General features: G+C 35.3%; 1 protein-coding gene and 1 pseudogene across 2 annotated transcripts in view; one reads left to right on the top strand and one right to left on the bottom strand.

Moving 5' to 3' along the window:
* The window catches only part of PNPT1 (polyribonucleotide nucleotidyltransferase 1), a 48,959-nt gene extending 31,805 nt beyond the window's left edge, over positions 1–17,154 (bottom strand). The window contains exons 1-11 of one of the 2 annotated variants that reach the window (XM_063078296.1): positions 16,962–17,154; positions 14,251–14,311; positions 13,263–13,337; positions 12,453–12,558; positions 11,472–11,521; positions 10,393–10,456; positions 10,254–10,301; positions 9,217–9,330; positions 1,983–2,169; positions 1,101–1,152; positions 668–725 (exon numbers count right to left, since the gene is read on the bottom strand). In XM_063078296.1, coding sequence (XP_062934366.1) covers positions 668–725; positions 1,101–1,152; positions 1,983–2,169; positions 9,217–9,330; positions 10,254–10,301; positions 10,393–10,456; positions 11,472–11,521; positions 12,453–12,558; positions 13,263–13,337; positions 14,251–14,311; positions 16,962–17,122 — 976 coding nt within the window. In that variant the 5' untranslated portion in view covers positions 17,123–17,154. The remainder of the gene's footprint in view (positions 1–667; positions 726–1,100; positions 1,153–1,982; positions 2,170–9,216; positions 9,331–10,253; positions 10,302–10,392; positions 10,457–11,471; positions 11,522–12,452; positions 12,559–13,262; positions 13,338–14,250; positions 14,312–16,961) is intronic. The other variant, XM_063078297.1, reaches the window with a different exon arrangement.
* Positions 2,354–4,536, top strand: LOC134363209 (heterogeneous nuclear ribonucleoprotein A3-like; annotated as a pseudogene).
* Positions 17,155–17,399: the final 245 nt, after the last annotated feature.

Below are 17,399 nucleotides of genomic sequence, written 5' to 3' on the forward strand. Positions count from 1 at the left end.
CTCTAGAATTTTTATCTTAAAATAAGACAAGTACTCAGGTGAGAGGATATTTGTTTATTAGCAGAAAAATTAACAAGAACTATATGTCATGCTTCATTCACATTCAGCTGGTCTGAGATTGATATTATACAGTAAGTCTTCTGCTTAATAATTTCTGGAGAGCTAAATTATCTAAAGTCTACATCTTACAATTCCACACAATACTGAGAATAACAGCAGCATCGGTTAACATTTATCAAACACTTTCCGTGTGCCAGGCACAGATGTAAGTGATTTACTCATTTAATCCCCATAAAACAGGTATTATTAGTATTGTAGTTTCACATATTAAGATCTCAAGATTTTAAAAGAATATCTTTTGGGTTTTCAAATGATAGGATATACGGCTACCCATCTTAGAAGATAAGAGGAGTCTGATCTAGAAAAGATCAGGAACATTTCACATTCAACATTTACTAGGCATCTACCTTGTATCAAGTGTAGTGCTAGTGACATTCACAGAAGTTAATTTAACAGTAACCTGTGATGTATCATATTGCAAGTTTACCGAAGATAAAACTGAAGAGCAATGAGAATAACTGATTTCTTTGTTGTCTTTCAAACAAAAATTTTTTAAAAACTATTATTTCCTTGAAGTTTTTTTAAAATTAATAAAAATAAAATTCACCTTTTAGTTGTTCCTCTGTTTCTAACCTTATCTTGTTAATAGCTTCATCTCTGGAAATCTAAAAGAAAGTTGAGGTTCAGTTATTATGCATATATGGCAACATTTAACATTTTTAATTTTAAATTATTATACAATGAGCACATTGTAGGAGTACTCAGATTTCTCTGATGGTAATATTCTTTAAAAGATTAGAACTGGTTATTGATTTACAAGAAATAGCACCTGTTTAATTAATTCAAATATATCTGCACAATTCCCAAACTTGTATTAATTAACAAAAGAAGAATGGAGAAGAAAAGAGCTAGGTTTTTATTCAGCTTCTTGTTCAGAGACTTTTAAGAAAAATTGGACTAACATTCATATACAAAATTACACGTCTTATGACAAAGTATTTTTAGAACAATTAAATAAGACAAAAGTCAGGTATACCTACTTTATCATGTTCATGATCTGTAAAAACTGCATAGAGTTTCTCCATGGCGAGTCTATTTTAAGCACAAAATAAATGTTAGCATAACAATATTTGAAAACACAAGGCAGTTTCTAGTATAAATAAAACCAAAATATTTAATGTTAAAAATTTAACAATAAAAATTTCATAAAACATTAAAATATGTATATTTTGCTCTTTATCATTACTAATCTGTTAACTATTTATGATACAGAACACAAATTTCTTTCTCCCTACTTGTCAGGTGTAAATCACTCATACATGGTACTATGCCCTCTTTCTAACCTCTTGCTTTCTTCTGTTCTACCCATTTTGGCTCAGTTACCACAGGAAACTCTTTTGTTGGGAACATTTTATATTATTCTTTAATTTCTGACTAATGGGTGTGAGACTGACATTAAGGGAAATTATTAGGCTCTTCAATTTATTTCAAATAAAATGAAAACATTTTCTAGTGATATTTACTGAGTGCCTGTCTATGTGTCAGGTATTGTTCTAAACACTAGGCACATACTGGTAGTTATACTTGATTCCTTTTTGAGAACCTCAATAGTTTCCTGAGATATTCAAACATCTTATGCTTTTTTCTCTTTTACCCAGACACAGAGAGAGATGGGGAATATCTGAATGCTGACCAATAAACACACTCTCCCTTTCATTTGAGATTCAAACTTAGGCCTTAGAAGACGGACATACATTTATCCATTTAGGCATTAGACAGGTATCTATGGAAATGACTCTTACAACAGAAAAGTGCTATTTATGAAGTAATGCACAGACAGTACTTCCTTGGAAAGTTTTTTTCCTGAGAGAAAATTAAATCTGGTGACAATTACATATTTTCCTTTGTATAGATGTTCTTACTTATGAGCATGTTTCACAATCTCTGGTGAAGGGGTAAATAACTTCTGAGGTATCCTCTTGGTTACACCAACTTCTTTTACCAACTGCTGGATGCCCTGAATTATTTGTTGGGTATATTTCACTCCCACTTTGATGGCATGGCAAAAGTCCTGCTGTAAAATGTTCTCTGCAGAGGCTTCCAACATGACTGTTTAAAAGAAAAAAAAAAAAGATGATGCCATTGAACCTTTACCAATACAGCATTTTCAAAAATTTTCTTCACTGTTAGATGGGCACCAAGCTTTACAGAATCCAGTCTAGAAACAACTCTCTTTGGTTCCACTACATGCCCATCAACCTTGTGGGGTCAAGCACAATATTTACGTCATGACATGATGTAAATATTATGAAACAATTTTATTTCTTAGTGATACATCTACCTTTAAGATTTCTTTCCTCAGAATCAATATACTTGCAAAATGTAAACAGCAGTAAATGAATAAAGAAATTTTGATATCTGAATTTAGGTTTATATTCTCCTTAAATTTAAGGAGGTGTTTTTCATAAAAATATGAAGCAGAAAATAGATTATGCATACACTTAAAAAAAATAACAGCTTTGAGATGTCACATATCATAAAATTCAACTTTTAAAGGGTACAACTGCATTTCTTTTAAATACGCATTTTAAATAAAATTTTAAAATATGCAACACAGTAGGTATCCAATAAATGCTTCCTGCTTAACAAGTAAGTGATATGACCTCCCACTTAATTCTGACTCACTGTCACATTGTCTAATTCGTGCACAGATGGGGCAATCTTTGCAGTAATCCTGTTTCAAGTAAGCCTATGCCCAGTGAAAATATTTAGAGAAGAGGAAGTCAAGACTGTCAGATGAAGAAGAACTAAGAACATTTGTCACCAGCAGACCTACCCTAAAAGAATGGCTAAAGGAAGTTCTCTAAACAGGATGGAAACAATAAAAGGAAAAAAAAAACATGGACAATTAGAAAGGAAAAGAACACAGTAAGTAAAAATATGGATAAACATAATAAATAGGCTTTCCTTTTTCTCCTGAGTTTTCTAAATTATGTCTGATGATCAAAGCAAAGGCAAAAATTATAACACTGCCTGATATGATTCTAAATGTAGAGGAATATTAAGACAAATTGGGGAGGGTTAATTAATACTTCATTCCAGCCCATACTGAACGCAAGCTGGAATAGGTGAGTCCAGTTTCAAAATGGAGGTAAAACTGCTGAGCGGTTGCCCCCAGCCCAACTCCAGCTGCTGGGGAGAATGAAGGCCATAATCCAAAGGAACCAGAGCAGTTGAGAAAACTGTTTATTGGTGGTCTGAGCTTTGAAACTACAGATGATAGTTTAAGAAAACATTTTGAGAAATGGAGCACATTTACAGATTGTGTAGTAAAGAGAGACCCTCAAACAAAGCATTGCACAGGCTTTGGCTTTGTGACATTCTTGTGTTGAAGAGGTAGATGTAACAATGTGTGCTGGACCACACAAGGCTGATGGGCATGTAGTGGAACCAAACAGAGCTGTTTCTAGACTAGATTCTGTAAAGCCTGGTGCCCATCTAACAGTGAAGAAAATTTCTGTTGGTGGTATTAAAGAAGATACAGAAGAATATAATTTGAGGGACTTCTTTGAAAAGTATGGCAAGACTGAAACCACAGAAGTTATGGAAGACTGAACAACAATTTTTTTTTTTTTTTTTAAAGATGACCGGTAAGGGGATCTTAACCCTTGACTTGGTGTTGTCAGCACCACACTCAGCCAGTGAGCGAACCGGCCATCCGTATATGGGAACCGAACCCGGGGCCTTGGTGTTATCAGCACCACACTCTACCGAGTGAGCCACGGGCCGGCCCTGAACAACAATTTTATCAACGGTATCATGATCATCAAAAGTAACATGATCATGAAACAGTTGATAAAATTGTTGTTTAGAAATACCACACTATTAATGGGAATAATTATAAGTGAAAAAAGCTCTTTCTAAACAAGAAATGCAGTCTGCTGGATCACAAAGAGGACATGGAGGTGGATCTGGCAACTTTATGGGTTGTGGAGGATATTTTGGAAGTGGTGGAGGTAATTTTGGCTGTGGTGGAAACTCGTGGAAGAGGAGGCTATGGTGGTAGAGATGGGGGCAGCAGAGGTAGTTATGGAGGAGGTGACGGTGGATATAATGGAGTTGGAGGTAAGGGTGGCAATTCTGGTGGTGGTCCTGGTTATAGCAGTAGAGGGGCTATGATGGTGGTGGACCAGGATATGGAAACCAAGGTGGTGGATGTGGTGGTGGTGGAGGATATGATGGTTACAAAAGGAGGAAATTTGGGTGGTGGTAACTATGGTGGTGGTGGGAACTAGGATGATTTTGGATATTATAGTGGAAAACAGCAATCAAATTATGGACCCATGAAGGGGGTTAGTTTTGGTGGAAGAAGCTCAGGCAGTCCCTATGGTGGTGGTTAATAGATCTGGTGGTGGAAGTGGTGGATATGGTAGCAGAAGGTTCTAAAAAGAGCAGAAAAGGGCTACAGTTCTTAGCAGGAGAGAGAGCAAGGAGTAGTTAGGAAAGCTGCAGGTTACTTTGAGACAGTCGTCCCAAATGCATTAGAGGAAATGTAAAAATGTGCTACAGAACGAACAATGATCCACAGTCAGAAAAATTACTGCAGCTTAAACAGGAAACCATTCTTGTTCAGGACTGTCATAGCCACAGTTTGCAAAAAAGTGCAGCTATCGATTAATGTAATGTAGTGTCAATTAGATATACATTCCTGAGGTCTTTTATCTGTGTAGCTTTTTCTTTTTCTTTTCATTACATCAGCTATATTGCTCTGTAAATTGTGGTAGTGGTACCAGGAATAAAAAATTAAGGAATTTTGGGGCCGGCCCGTGGCTCTCTTGGGAGAGTGTCGTGCTGATAAAACCAAGGCCATGGGTTCGGATCCCTATATAGGGATGGCCGGTTAGCTCACTTGGGAGAGCGTGGTGCTGACAATACCAAGTCAAGGGTTAAGATTGCCTTGCCGGTCATCTTTAAAAAAAAAAAAAAAACGGAATTTTTAACTTTTTAATACTTGTGTAATTCAGTTTTTCTACATTTTAGTACAGACACTTAACAAAATGCAGTTTTAAAGGTGTTTCCTTGTGAGTTAACAAGTAAAGAAGATCACTGTTAATTACTATTTTGTATGAATTTTGCTAAAGTTAACTGTAAAGAAACACTTGCTGACTTGCAGGTATATGGGGAATCTATTCTCCCCACTTCCAAACCATGATATGAATGGGCACTGACATGTGGAGAGAACAGATATTTGTATGCTTGCAATGTATGTTTTAGATAAATAGGATTGGGTATTTAAATTAGCATATTTGTAAATTTAATAGTGTTAAGATTACCTTCAAATGAAAAAAAAATCTCAAAATGCCTACTTGGTTTTTGTGCATTTTCTTTCAAAATGTAATCATGATTTTAGTGTGTTTTGCTGAGTCCTAGCTGTGTTTAGAACATCTCCATTCTACATTTACTTTGGTCACATTTGAACTGCTGGCACAGTTTTTGAGTGTAAAGACTGCTACTCTCTACGTAAATTCTGGGGAGGGGTAGTGAATGTTTTCCCTCCTTTCCAACCTTAAAAACCATTCTTAAAAACTTCAAAATACATCTGAGCAAATTAGTGGATACCATTTTTTTTTTTTTAAAGCACAAAAGGCCCATAAATCTTCAGTTATTTTCCTTGCTTTAATTTTTCTTTTTGATACAAGCTCTCAGAGCAAGAGAATAAAAATCATGCATATTGAACCCTTAACTGGCTGGCATGATTTCCTGTTTGTACCCTAGACATTTTGCTGGATGAAACCAAGGAGAGTCTAGGTATAACTGTCCAAAATAACTTACTGCAGCAGAAATGTAGCAGTTGCTTAGTACAAGCTTCTCACTTCTCAAAGACCTGAATTCAAATTTGGATAGTCTGAGATCTTAAGTTTTCAAAGAACACATTGTTATTCCTTGTGAATATTTCAACATAAATCATGCTGGTGTGAGTTATCAATTTGTTTAGAAGACCCTGGTTCAGAAGATTTTTAGATAATAAGGTCATATTTATAAAAACCACTGTCTACTATTTGGGCCAGCCAGTGCTTACAATTTCATTTGACCCCATTTGACCATTTGACCCCCTGCTGTTATTCTTTCTTTGGCAGCTGAACATTGAATTCAAGATGATTATTTTTGTTTTAAGAAGTACTAAGCAAAACAAGCAATAAAAAGGAGAATGGGGCATGCTAGTGTTTGGGGAAGATAAAACAAAACTTCATTCTGGGCATGATGAATGAAGCGTCCTCTGATACTACGACACTGAGATGATTATATTCTTTCCTCATCTGTATTTCCATGACATCCTTTATCGCTTTCACAGAATTAAATTTGAGATAAAAAGAAAAAATAATGCATTTAATGTATGTAAGTTATACCAAAATAAATTGATTTTAAAAACAGAATATAAAAAGAATATGGTAAAAGAAAGTGGATAGTCTCCAAATACATTTTTCACTAATTAAACTTTAAAGCAATTCCTTTTAAAAAATGTTTTATAATAAAATTCCCTATTAAAGAAAAAAAAGAAAATTTCTTATAGTTTTAAGTGTGTAGACCTGTGCTGTCCAACATGGTAACTACTAGCCACATATGGCTATGTATTTAAATTAGCTCATTTTATATAAAATTAAAAATTTGGTTCCCCAGGCACTTTAGCCACATATCAAGTACTCAGGAGTCACATGCTCAGATATAAAAGATTTCTTTCATTGCAGAGAGTTCTATTGGACAACACTGCCATAGATGCTAAAAATTTAAATAAAAAAGCTTGTTGAAATGATTACTTTAAACTGTCAACTATTTTTAGTAGTTGAAGATGAAAGATCTTTCAAATTAGTTGAAGCTATGAATTCAAGACACAAAATCTTTTCTAAAAACATGTTACTGGTATACTTTTGCCTAAATTACATACTACCACACACAGAAAAATTAGCGATATTAAATGTACTAGTTGAAAATAAGTATCTAAATGGTATTGTGCAGAATATTGTCTAAGTAATCTAGCAGCTGAAAACATGGAGAAATTATTCTTGCCCTATACAATCATATTTTAAAGATTTGGATTACTAAATAATTTAATAATAAAATAGCAGCAATTACTTTTTTTGTATTTTTGTATCCCAGAAGCTCTATAATGATGGTATTTGACTTGGGCCCAATATTAATTCGAACAAGGGGTCAAAATATCTACTTGGTGCACCTTTGTGAAAGTGGAGAGAGCTGGCTGAATATCTTCATGGAAATAGTGATGCAAAAGTCACAAATTGGAGGCCGGTAATTCCTGAAACCAGTCTCCTTATTGGATGGTCCTGAACGCTCAGCCTCCCTCTACCCAAAACTACTGTCTAAGGTTTGTGCAGTCTTTAGAATCTCATTGTTCCATCTAGGCAGCAAAAAGTGAGAATAGCCAGTTGGAAGATAACCTATGGGGTTTCTATGGCATGCCATAGATGCAATAAAGATCCTTAGTTCATTCCTCCACTGTCTACTTAAAATTAGAGGGGTTCGAACTCCAAGGTAGATAGAGGCTATATGACCAATCAGAAGAGGTTTATTCCTGTATCTTAATGATAATAGCAAATATTAACTGCATGCTTACTAGTTACCAAGCATGCTGGGCACTTTGCAAACTCTGACTCTTATTTTCACAACACCTCTGTAAAGTAACCAGACCAATTTACTAATTGAAAATAATGAACACTGTAACCTTAAACAAAAAAATTCAGAAGCAGACCAAATGAACTTTAAATAGTTAACCAATATTTTCCTCAAGGCTCTTTTCTAGATGCTCGCACAGATGTAGAGGTCATCTGTTATTCACAGCTTTCCCAAATCTTTGCAATACCCTCTCTACACAATAGCTCCCCCCAGTACAAATCTCACTTCAGGAAGCAGAAACCAAAAACCATTTCCTCACCTCCCTTGCAGTCAAGGGTGAGTCATGTGCCACAGTTCTGCCCAATGAGATGTACATGAAAACTGCTGTGTGGGGATTTCTGGGAAAGCTCATTAAAAGGGAGGGTGACTCACTCAGCTGGCATATGCCTTTTTGCTATTCCCCTCTTTTTCTTCCTCCTGCCTGTAAGTCAGATGAGTTGGTCAGAGTTCTGATAACCAGTTCATAAGTGTGAAGATGAGGCCACACTTTGAGGATAACAGGGCAGGAAGTTAGAAGGAATCTAGGTTTTTAAAGACATCATAAAGCCATTATCACTGTCTTGGACTCACCACCTCTGAATTTCTTCTACCTGAGAGAAAAAATTTCCATCTTTTTTAAGCCTTGTTATTTGGTTTGACAACACAATTCCCAATTAATATGTAGATAGCACACAACTCCTGTTATGTATGTGTTTTGTCTATCATAACAAACATTTGTCTAATTCTAACTTCATTACTGACCAACATACCAGAAGCAGAAGCTGGAAATGAGGAGTTTCACACATTACCTGTATAAAAAGCACTAAAAGTTTACTTTATGCTTCATCACCATATTCCAACATCAGAAGATGCCATGTCAAAAAGTCCTGGACAACAAATGTCACACAGTAGAACAGACTGACCATAAAAGCTCTTAAGTAATTTGTCTAAGGTCATATGGCTATAGTGAGTGGCAGAGCTGGGTTCCAAACCAGGCCATTCTGACTGCTAATGCCCATTCTCCTTCCACAGAATGAGGCTCTGATTTCTATTCATGCAATTTTTTGTTATAGGGAGTAAGTGAAGGTGACCCATGTTCAGTACTTTCTTCTACTTTATTAGCAGTTTTCCATCTACTAGAAACAGGCCACCTCTTTCTCAGAGGACATCAAGCAGGCTTAGAATGACTGAATTAGCTAAATTAATTTTTTTTCGGCAGTTGGCCGGTAATTAGCCTAAAATTAATTACTGAAATTATCTTGGTAAATAAAGACTTTTGTATATTTCAATTAAAGCTGCATAACATTCTATAATTTTAGGTACTCTCTGATATAAAGAACACTACCAAAATAGGACAGAGGTAAAACAAGACAAAAATCTTTATGGCTACTGACAAAACACACATACAAGAAAGAGTTTAAATGCATTTTTAAGGAGCCAGAACTTTTAAGTAAAATCCAGAATAAATGTAGTATTTAAAGTTCTTACCAATCTGACTTTTAGGTGCTCCAGCAACCACTAAATTTAAAGTACTGGAAGACATTTCTTTTCGTGTTGGGTTAATAACACATTCTCCATCAATCATTCCTATTCGTACCGCCCCTAAAATATATTAATATATTGGCAATTAATAAAAACTACCAGTTTTCAAGATATTATTCCAGTGATGGCTTCAATCCCCTATCTTTGATGGTGACCAAAGCATAAAATCCGTATTTTTACCATGATATTTTAAGGCCCACAGAATATTCTATCCTGCCCTGCCTTCTGGCCTCAGAAGGCCACTCTGAACTGTTCAAATATATCACTTCTTCCACACCTCTATGGTTATGTTCATGCTCTTCTTATTCAACGTAAATGCTTAACATCTGTTTCCTACTAAGGTTCAGCTTAAATGCTGACTACTCTGAGATCTTTCTTGACAACCTAACTTCACAAAACTAAAGGCACACTTCTCTATCATTTTCTAAGCACTTTGGCTATGTCTTTATAATAATACTGTTTATTAAAAAGTACATCTCTTTCCCTTACTTACGCTGAAAGCAAGAACTGCCTCTTTCATCTTTGTATTGCTAGTACCTAGTCTGCCTTTGTTCCTTTAGTGTTTAGCTCAGAATCTAGCACTTAGGACATTCAATAATTATTTACCTGAGTCATTTTTATTTTGCACAATTACAATTTATAAAAGCTGTAAGTTACAAACACACATTTATCCTATCCTGAAACAGTATGTACTCTGATAATTTCCCAGTCCAAAGTCCTCTAACAGAAAGAGGCAACTAAGAAGTCAAAATATCTAGAGACATAAAATCTATAACACCATAATATATTGCTATTAGAAACAAAACCCAAGGTAAGGATGAAAATGTCTGAAAGACCCAAAAGTAGTTTTAGTATGTTCATCTTGTCCAATTCCCTGAAAGGTAATAAATAAGAGCCAATAAATCTATGTGATTGCTATAAGATGCTCACTATTATTTACTGAAAAAAACATAAATACTGCTTATTTTCAAATCCTAACTTACCAATAGGTCCATTCCAAGGAATATCTGATAATGACAGGGCTACAGAAGCTTAAAAAAGAAAAAAATAACAGCTAAAATTAAAACATTTCATTGCTTTTAAAATTCAACAGAGATTTTAATCTCTATTTTTTATACTTACCACCATTAATTGCTAAGACATCAGGTTCATTAACACCATCTACTGCTAACAGATTACAAAGGATCTGGTAAAAGGGAAAAAATTGAAAGCACTTTTAAAAAAAGTCTGCTTTATTTGGGAGGACTATCAATTAGGTTAACATCTTGGCCTAAAATATAGGAGTACTATATAGTTAAAAGCATAGGCATTGTAGCCAAACCCCTTAATTTTGGCTGTCACTTAAATGCTTGACATTGGGTAAATTACTTAAATTAAACCTCAAAAGTTTCCTCATGTTTATAGGGAAAAATAACAACATCTTGCTAAAGGGTTCCTATGAGAATTACAGAATCATTATATGTAAATCACCACAATACTGGGTATGTTGCAAGCATTAAGTAACTGTTAGCTATTTCTATTATATAAAAAATATGGTCTTCTGTTTATATGCATAGATGAAACAAACCAACAAATTACTTTATACGGCAATGATGTGCCTATGTCATATACTTAAGAAACTTATTTGAGGCTGTGATATCCTTGCAAAAACATACATATCTGCAAGGCATATTTATTTATTTCAAATAAATAAAACGGTTAAATAATTAAAGTTTATGGGTCATTATACTGAAAGAAAATAGTATTCAGAAAGTATTAAGATTTAATAAAGTAGAGGTTCAGAGTATCCAGTAATAAAGATAGGTAATAAAAATTGTCAATTATATTATTAATATGACCTACAAGGTCATATTATCTGGTCCCCACCCACCTCAATCACACAGACCACCTTTTAAACTCACCAATTTCTTTCCTGCCTCAGGGCTTTTATGCTTCTCATTCCATCTGCCTGGAATGCTTCCCTGACACTGCTTGGTTGGCTGACTCCTACTCATAATTCAGGTGTCAGCTCATATTGACACTGAATAAATGTTAGCTTTCTAAAAGTATTGTCTTTTTAAAAAAACAATGTAAAATGCAACAGCAACATCAAAAATTCTTATTTCACATTCTTTATAATGTTTAGCCTCGAAAGTATTATAGAGAATCATTAAGAAATTTTTAATTGATCTGGAAGCAAATAAGTCTAAAGCCCTACCTACCTGTGTATCGTAAAAGTAGCCAGCTGGAAAAAGAGGTCTAATTGAACGATCTGCCAAAGGGAAAAAAAAAAAGAGAGAGAGAGATTAAATAGTACTAACAGAGTTGCTTTACAGTTTAATTTTTTCTTTTTCTTTTTTTAGTGGCTGGCCAGTATAGAGATCTGAACCCTGGACCATGTACAGTTCAAATCTTTTGAACTAATACAGCTATCTGTTTAATATGAAAAAAAACCAAAAAAACAAACAAACAAAAAATCCCCTTGTACTGATTTACTAAGAGGGACATAGGTAAATATCCATGCTTCAATTAATACATACCATGCCCTAACAACAAAAAACAAGCAGGGTAGGAGATCATTAAGTGTAAAGATTGAAGAGTGACCTTTCATTCTGGTTCCACAGGCATCAGTTACATGTATAAGCAAAGGAAAGAAACTTAAGACCAACAAGCACACCAAAAGAAAATGTTTCCTTGGTATCTTGTATCTGATGAATACATATAAATATATACAAACTAGCAATTTCTAGGTAGAAGAGCTATACACTACAAACAATTCCACAATATTTAGGGATGTCAAGGATTTGGAAGATTATAGCATATTTCAGTAGTTCATGAATATAATGCTTTTAGGAATCACAACGCTGACCATGAAAATGAAAAACACTAGGGATAGATTCAACAGAGTGGAGGCATGTGTCATGGAATTCATATGCTCAATAGATTCATTCACTTAGTCAACAAATATTTATTGAATGCCTTTTCTGTGCCAGGCAGTATACCAGGTACAGAGGATTCAGTAGTGAAGAAACTCAAGTCTTTTCTCTCATGAAGCCCACATTTGAGTGAGAGAATAGAGAGTAAATAATTTCAGGTGCTGTTAATGCAATGAAGAAAAATTTAAGATACTGTAAAACACAGATGGAAGAAATGCCAACATAGACATATTAGAGAGGGTTTATACCTATATGTTAATATTTTACCTATTATTCGACTTGTAAGAATTTCTTTATCAGAAGAACCAATCTCTCTTCGAAGATAGTTTGTGGGAATTCTACCTGCTGCAGCAGCCTTCTGTCTGTAGTCAACCTGAAGCAGCAATGAAAAAATAAAGTTGACATGATTCCTTTTTTTAGTAACATACTATACTCTCAGAACTACTATGTAAATACTAATTCTCTTGAAGTTGCTAATAACATATTCTAGACTAGAATAGAAAATATTTGATTCACTTTTAGTGTTTTGTAACTCTTGGGGAAAGGAGAGTTGATAGAAATGTTTCAACAGATTGACAGAAATTGATAGAAATGTTTTCAGCAAAAGCCTTCCACTTAGATAGCTACCTAGCATCACTACTTCCCATACTAGCTCATTTTGGTCAAGTCAAACATTACCTTTTTTGTATCAACTCTGTTACATAAAACTGTATTCCCTTTTCATACTAGAAAGAAGCTGTAAAATCCTAATCAACTCTTCACTAAACATATACTTGCAGGCTCATGCTGAAGAGAAACCTATGAAGGCTTTGCTTATTCAACATCAAAGTACTCATGGACTATCACTGTTCTTGTCAATTTATACACCTGAACATTCTAAAGTATACTTAATATTAGTATGAGAATTTGTTATGAAGCCATTGGTTTACATTCTTTTAATGATTCAGTATTAAGCAACTAAGGAAAATCCTCTGTTGTGCAATGTTTATATCTTGTACTAACTAGACACTGGACAAAAATATTACAAATCCTACATTTATGCTATATTACAGTTCATATAAATCAGCAAATACTTACCACCAAAGGCATGAACTGGGAAGGTGAAGGTTTTGTTTTGCTGACAGCTGTGACCATCACTGCAGTGTCACCTGACTTAAACATAAACAACAGCACTGGTAAATTCTTTTCAAATCAGATATTAACATATAAGTAGCAACTGAATGAATCCTCACTCTAATTAAACTCAAGGAAAGAGATCTGTTATTCTATAACATGATTACATAATTATTATATGTAATTATTATGTATATATTATACATAATTATTTATTATACATATTATAAATAAACTACTATAAGTTACATTATAAATTATTTATTATAAATAACTTAAATTATATTTATAATTTATATTTATTTATGTTATAATAATATATATTTATATAGTATAAATATTTACATATAATATTTATAACAATGTTTATATATAATAATTTATACATTATTTATTATGTTTATCATTTATAATTTATTGTAAATAAATTATTTAAATATTATAAATATTATTTATAATGTTATATGCATAATATTATAAATAATTATTCACAAGTAGTCCAATCTTGATCCCTACCGCAGATCATCATTAGTATTAGAATAGTCAAAGAACTTTTCAAAAGTTATAGAATCAAAAGGAGAAAAGGCTGACTGGCAGCTTAATCATGTCGCATGAACAGAATAATACTTTAATGAGGAAATCTAGGCTATATATAATAAAAAATTCCCCAAGTTTTACTACTGAAGAAAATAGAAAAATAACTTTCTCTAGAACAGCACAACCAAATAAAACAGAACCATAAGGTTGGAAGGAATCTTAAAGGTCATTTAATACATCCTGCCTGACTTTCTTGTTGTCTGGAATGGTTCTGACACTAGAAATAATCTTAGGAGTACCTGAATTAATTTCTAGTACCACAATTCTAAGATGTTACATGATGTTGTAAAGTTATTCAGTTATTCATCTCCATAACCATTTTTAAGATAAAATTTTAAAAACCTGGACTTTTTACCTGTACTACAGCACAGCCATCTGCAAATCTGGCCAGTTTTCCAGAGGATATTTCTAATTTTCTGTTTGAAAACAAAAATTCAATACAAAATGACTTAGGTCATCAGCACTATTCCCAGCTTAGTATAAATAATCAAAGACTCTAATAGAAGAATTAAAATCTACCAAGTCCCCCTCCCCTGCCCCCTAGCAAAAAACAAACCAAAAGGAATAGAACTCATGATCATTATAAAAACTACAAGGGGAATTTAAGAGCTGCTTAAATATAGAAACGAAGGCACAGGATTAATCTGAATGAGAGATAAAGTATTCTGGGGGTGTAGAAGCTAATCGCCTTCCTAAATGTTAATTCCTATTTTATCACCTTAGTTCAGTCTGTGGTCATCCTTTTCCTTGTTGACTGCAATAACCTTTTAACACACAAACTAGATCATATCCCTACTTAAAACTCCTTTAAAATTACTCCTATTGCTTTTAGGACATAATATAAACTCTTAAATGTTGCCTATAGAAACCTTCATGTACTACTAAATGCACTCTCCTTTTTCTGCAATTGCACTTGCCACTTTCTCTACTACTTTGTCCTTGCTATTTGAATCATTGCTAATTCCTCATCATCCTTCAAGATTCACCTCCAGTAGCAAATTGTAGGATGGAATAAATATTCCTTTGTACTCCTGTAGTGCTCTATCTCTCCCACTGTATTTTTCCCAGTGCTAAATGTGAGTTCATCTCACCCTCTCATCAGACCCTGTTACCTTGTATATAGCGATGCTCAATAAAAGTTTGCTGAAATGAAAATTAAACACTTGTCTCTCAAAGATTACTGTGAGCATCAAATACACTATCTGAAAACCACCTATCACAATAATACACAATCTCCCAGGGTGTTGTAAAGAATAAATGATAACAAATATAAGGTGACTGGTACACAGTAGCCACTCAATAAGTGCTGCAAATGACAAACTTAAGATGAAAGACTTGATTCATCTAGCAGGTATTATATTTATGAACCTAGTTATTTCAACACATGACAGAGGTTTAAAAAGAACTAGATATAAAAGAGGTCCAGGTTGACTAATAAATGAAAGAGTTGAAGTAGAAAATATGAAGAGCAGGAGCTGCATCTTGTTGTTTTGAGTACCCAGTAGTACGACCCAGCTCACAGTAGATGTCTGTTCAATGAAATGTTCTGGGGGCATTTCTTCAGAGAAGAATGTGCAGTCCTTCAAGCACGGAAGAGACAGCTGGCTGGTTAGCTCAGGTGGTTAGAGTGCAGCCTTATAACACAAAGGTCTTGGGGTCAGATTCCTGTACTGGCCAGCTGCCAAAAATCCCCCCCAAACCAAACAAGAATGGAAAAGATATCCTTTCCTCCCAGAAGTCAGAACTAATGAATCCCATGAGCTGAAAGGGCCTTAGAGATCATCTAGTCTAGGGATCAGCAAATATAGCTCCCAGCCTGTTACTGTATAGCCATTAAGCTAAGAATGTTTATTTTATCTTTTAATATTTTTAAAAGGTTTGTAAACTCACAGGAATATGTGACAGAGACAGTATGTAGCCCACAAAGCCTAAAATATTTATTGCTTGGCCCTTTACAGAAAAAGTTTGCAGATCCTTGATCGAATTCAGTCTCCTCATTTTGCACAAGTGGTGAAGTAACTTGATCAAGGTCAGTCATTCATTAAGTTAGGGAGGAAGGCCTGGATACAAAGTCAGATTTTTTGGTGTTTTGTATAAACTAGGGTCAAAAAAGATTTTAAAGTACATGTAAAAAATTTAGATATGCTAAGTATGCATTAGAAATTTCATTTATTGCAAAAACAAGTAAAAGTTTTATTTATTTATATTTTGGTGGCTGGCTGGTATGGGGATCAAAACTCTGGACCTTGGTGCTATCAACACCACGCTCTAACCAAATGAGCTAACCGGCCAGCCTCCGAGTAGAAGTTTTAAAAAAGTGACTTTGGGGCTGGCTGGTTTGCTCAGTTGGCTAGAACGCAGTGTTATAAAACCAATGCCAAGGGTTCGGATCCCCATATCGACCGGAGGGGCGGGGGAGTGGGATTTTTGACATGAATTCTGGCAAACGGACCCATGGAAAAAGTATGGTCTTTTAAAGCGAGAAACACAAGTGCAAAATCCGCTTAGTCCCATAGTTCTAGCACTGGTAGCTCTGAGAAAATTAACCTTTGTTGGGTATCCGTTGTCTTATATATAAAATGGGGTAATTGTATCTCTACAGGTTTAAAAGATTGCGTATATCATATAACTGACGTTCAATTCCTTTCCCTTCTTCTCCAGGATCGTACTGGCCATACTTTTAGGCAATCAGTTGTATTGAATGGCATAAGGAGACATTGTCAACTCGTTATCCCGAGGTGGAATGTTTCCCACTTCAGAGCCTAGGGGTCCCCGAAAGTCAAGAGAACAGAAGTCAGGTGGACAGAAGACAGACTCGGCTGGAGAAAGGAAGCCCGGAACAGAAGAAGTGGGTTCTACGGAGCAAAGGGCACGAGACGGCGCGGAAAGGGGGAGGGTCCCAGAAGACAGACTTTTAACTCAAGATAGGGAATTGGGGATTTAGGTTTGGGGTAAAGGGAATTTAAGGAAAGCTGGGCTGCTGGATTTCTACCCTGGGAGACGAAATGTACCCGGCGTGGCAGGCAGCATGCCTTGTGAAAAGGGAATGTGCACGCCGTTCCTTACCTGTTGTCTAAGTCCACGGCTACAGCTCGGGATCCCGTGTTACTCCATAGTGCTCGCACCTGCAACTGGGTTAGTGCCCAACCCCGCCGTGGCAGACGAAGGGGGCCGTCGCCCGGCGGCCGGAGCCGGAGACACGAGCAGCAGTGCCTGCAGGCCGCCATGACACCGGTACGCGATCAGCCCGGGCTGCACCCTGATTGGCTCACTTCGCAGGCCGTGGGGCAGAGCCTTTTCGTTTCCCAGGGTGCCTGAGGAACGCCGGGGAAGCGGATACCTTCGCTGCCGTCTACGAACACTGGAGAGGGTCAAACCTATCAGAACGCGATTTTGTTGTAATCTGTCTTTCTTTTTTATAATTATCTGCCAATGAAAGGAAATTAGGTAATAATGCTTTTTTTTTTTTTTTTGGTGCTATCGTAATTTATAAGAAAGCCCAAG

This window comes from Cynocephalus volans, chromosome 14, assembly GCF_027409185.1.
Source record: "Cynocephalus volans isolate mCynVol1 chromosome 14, mCynVol1.pri, whole genome shotgun sequence".
NCBI classification, from domain to species: domain Eukaryota; kingdom Metazoa; phylum Chordata; class Mammalia; order Dermoptera; family Cynocephalidae; genus Cynocephalus; species Cynocephalus volans.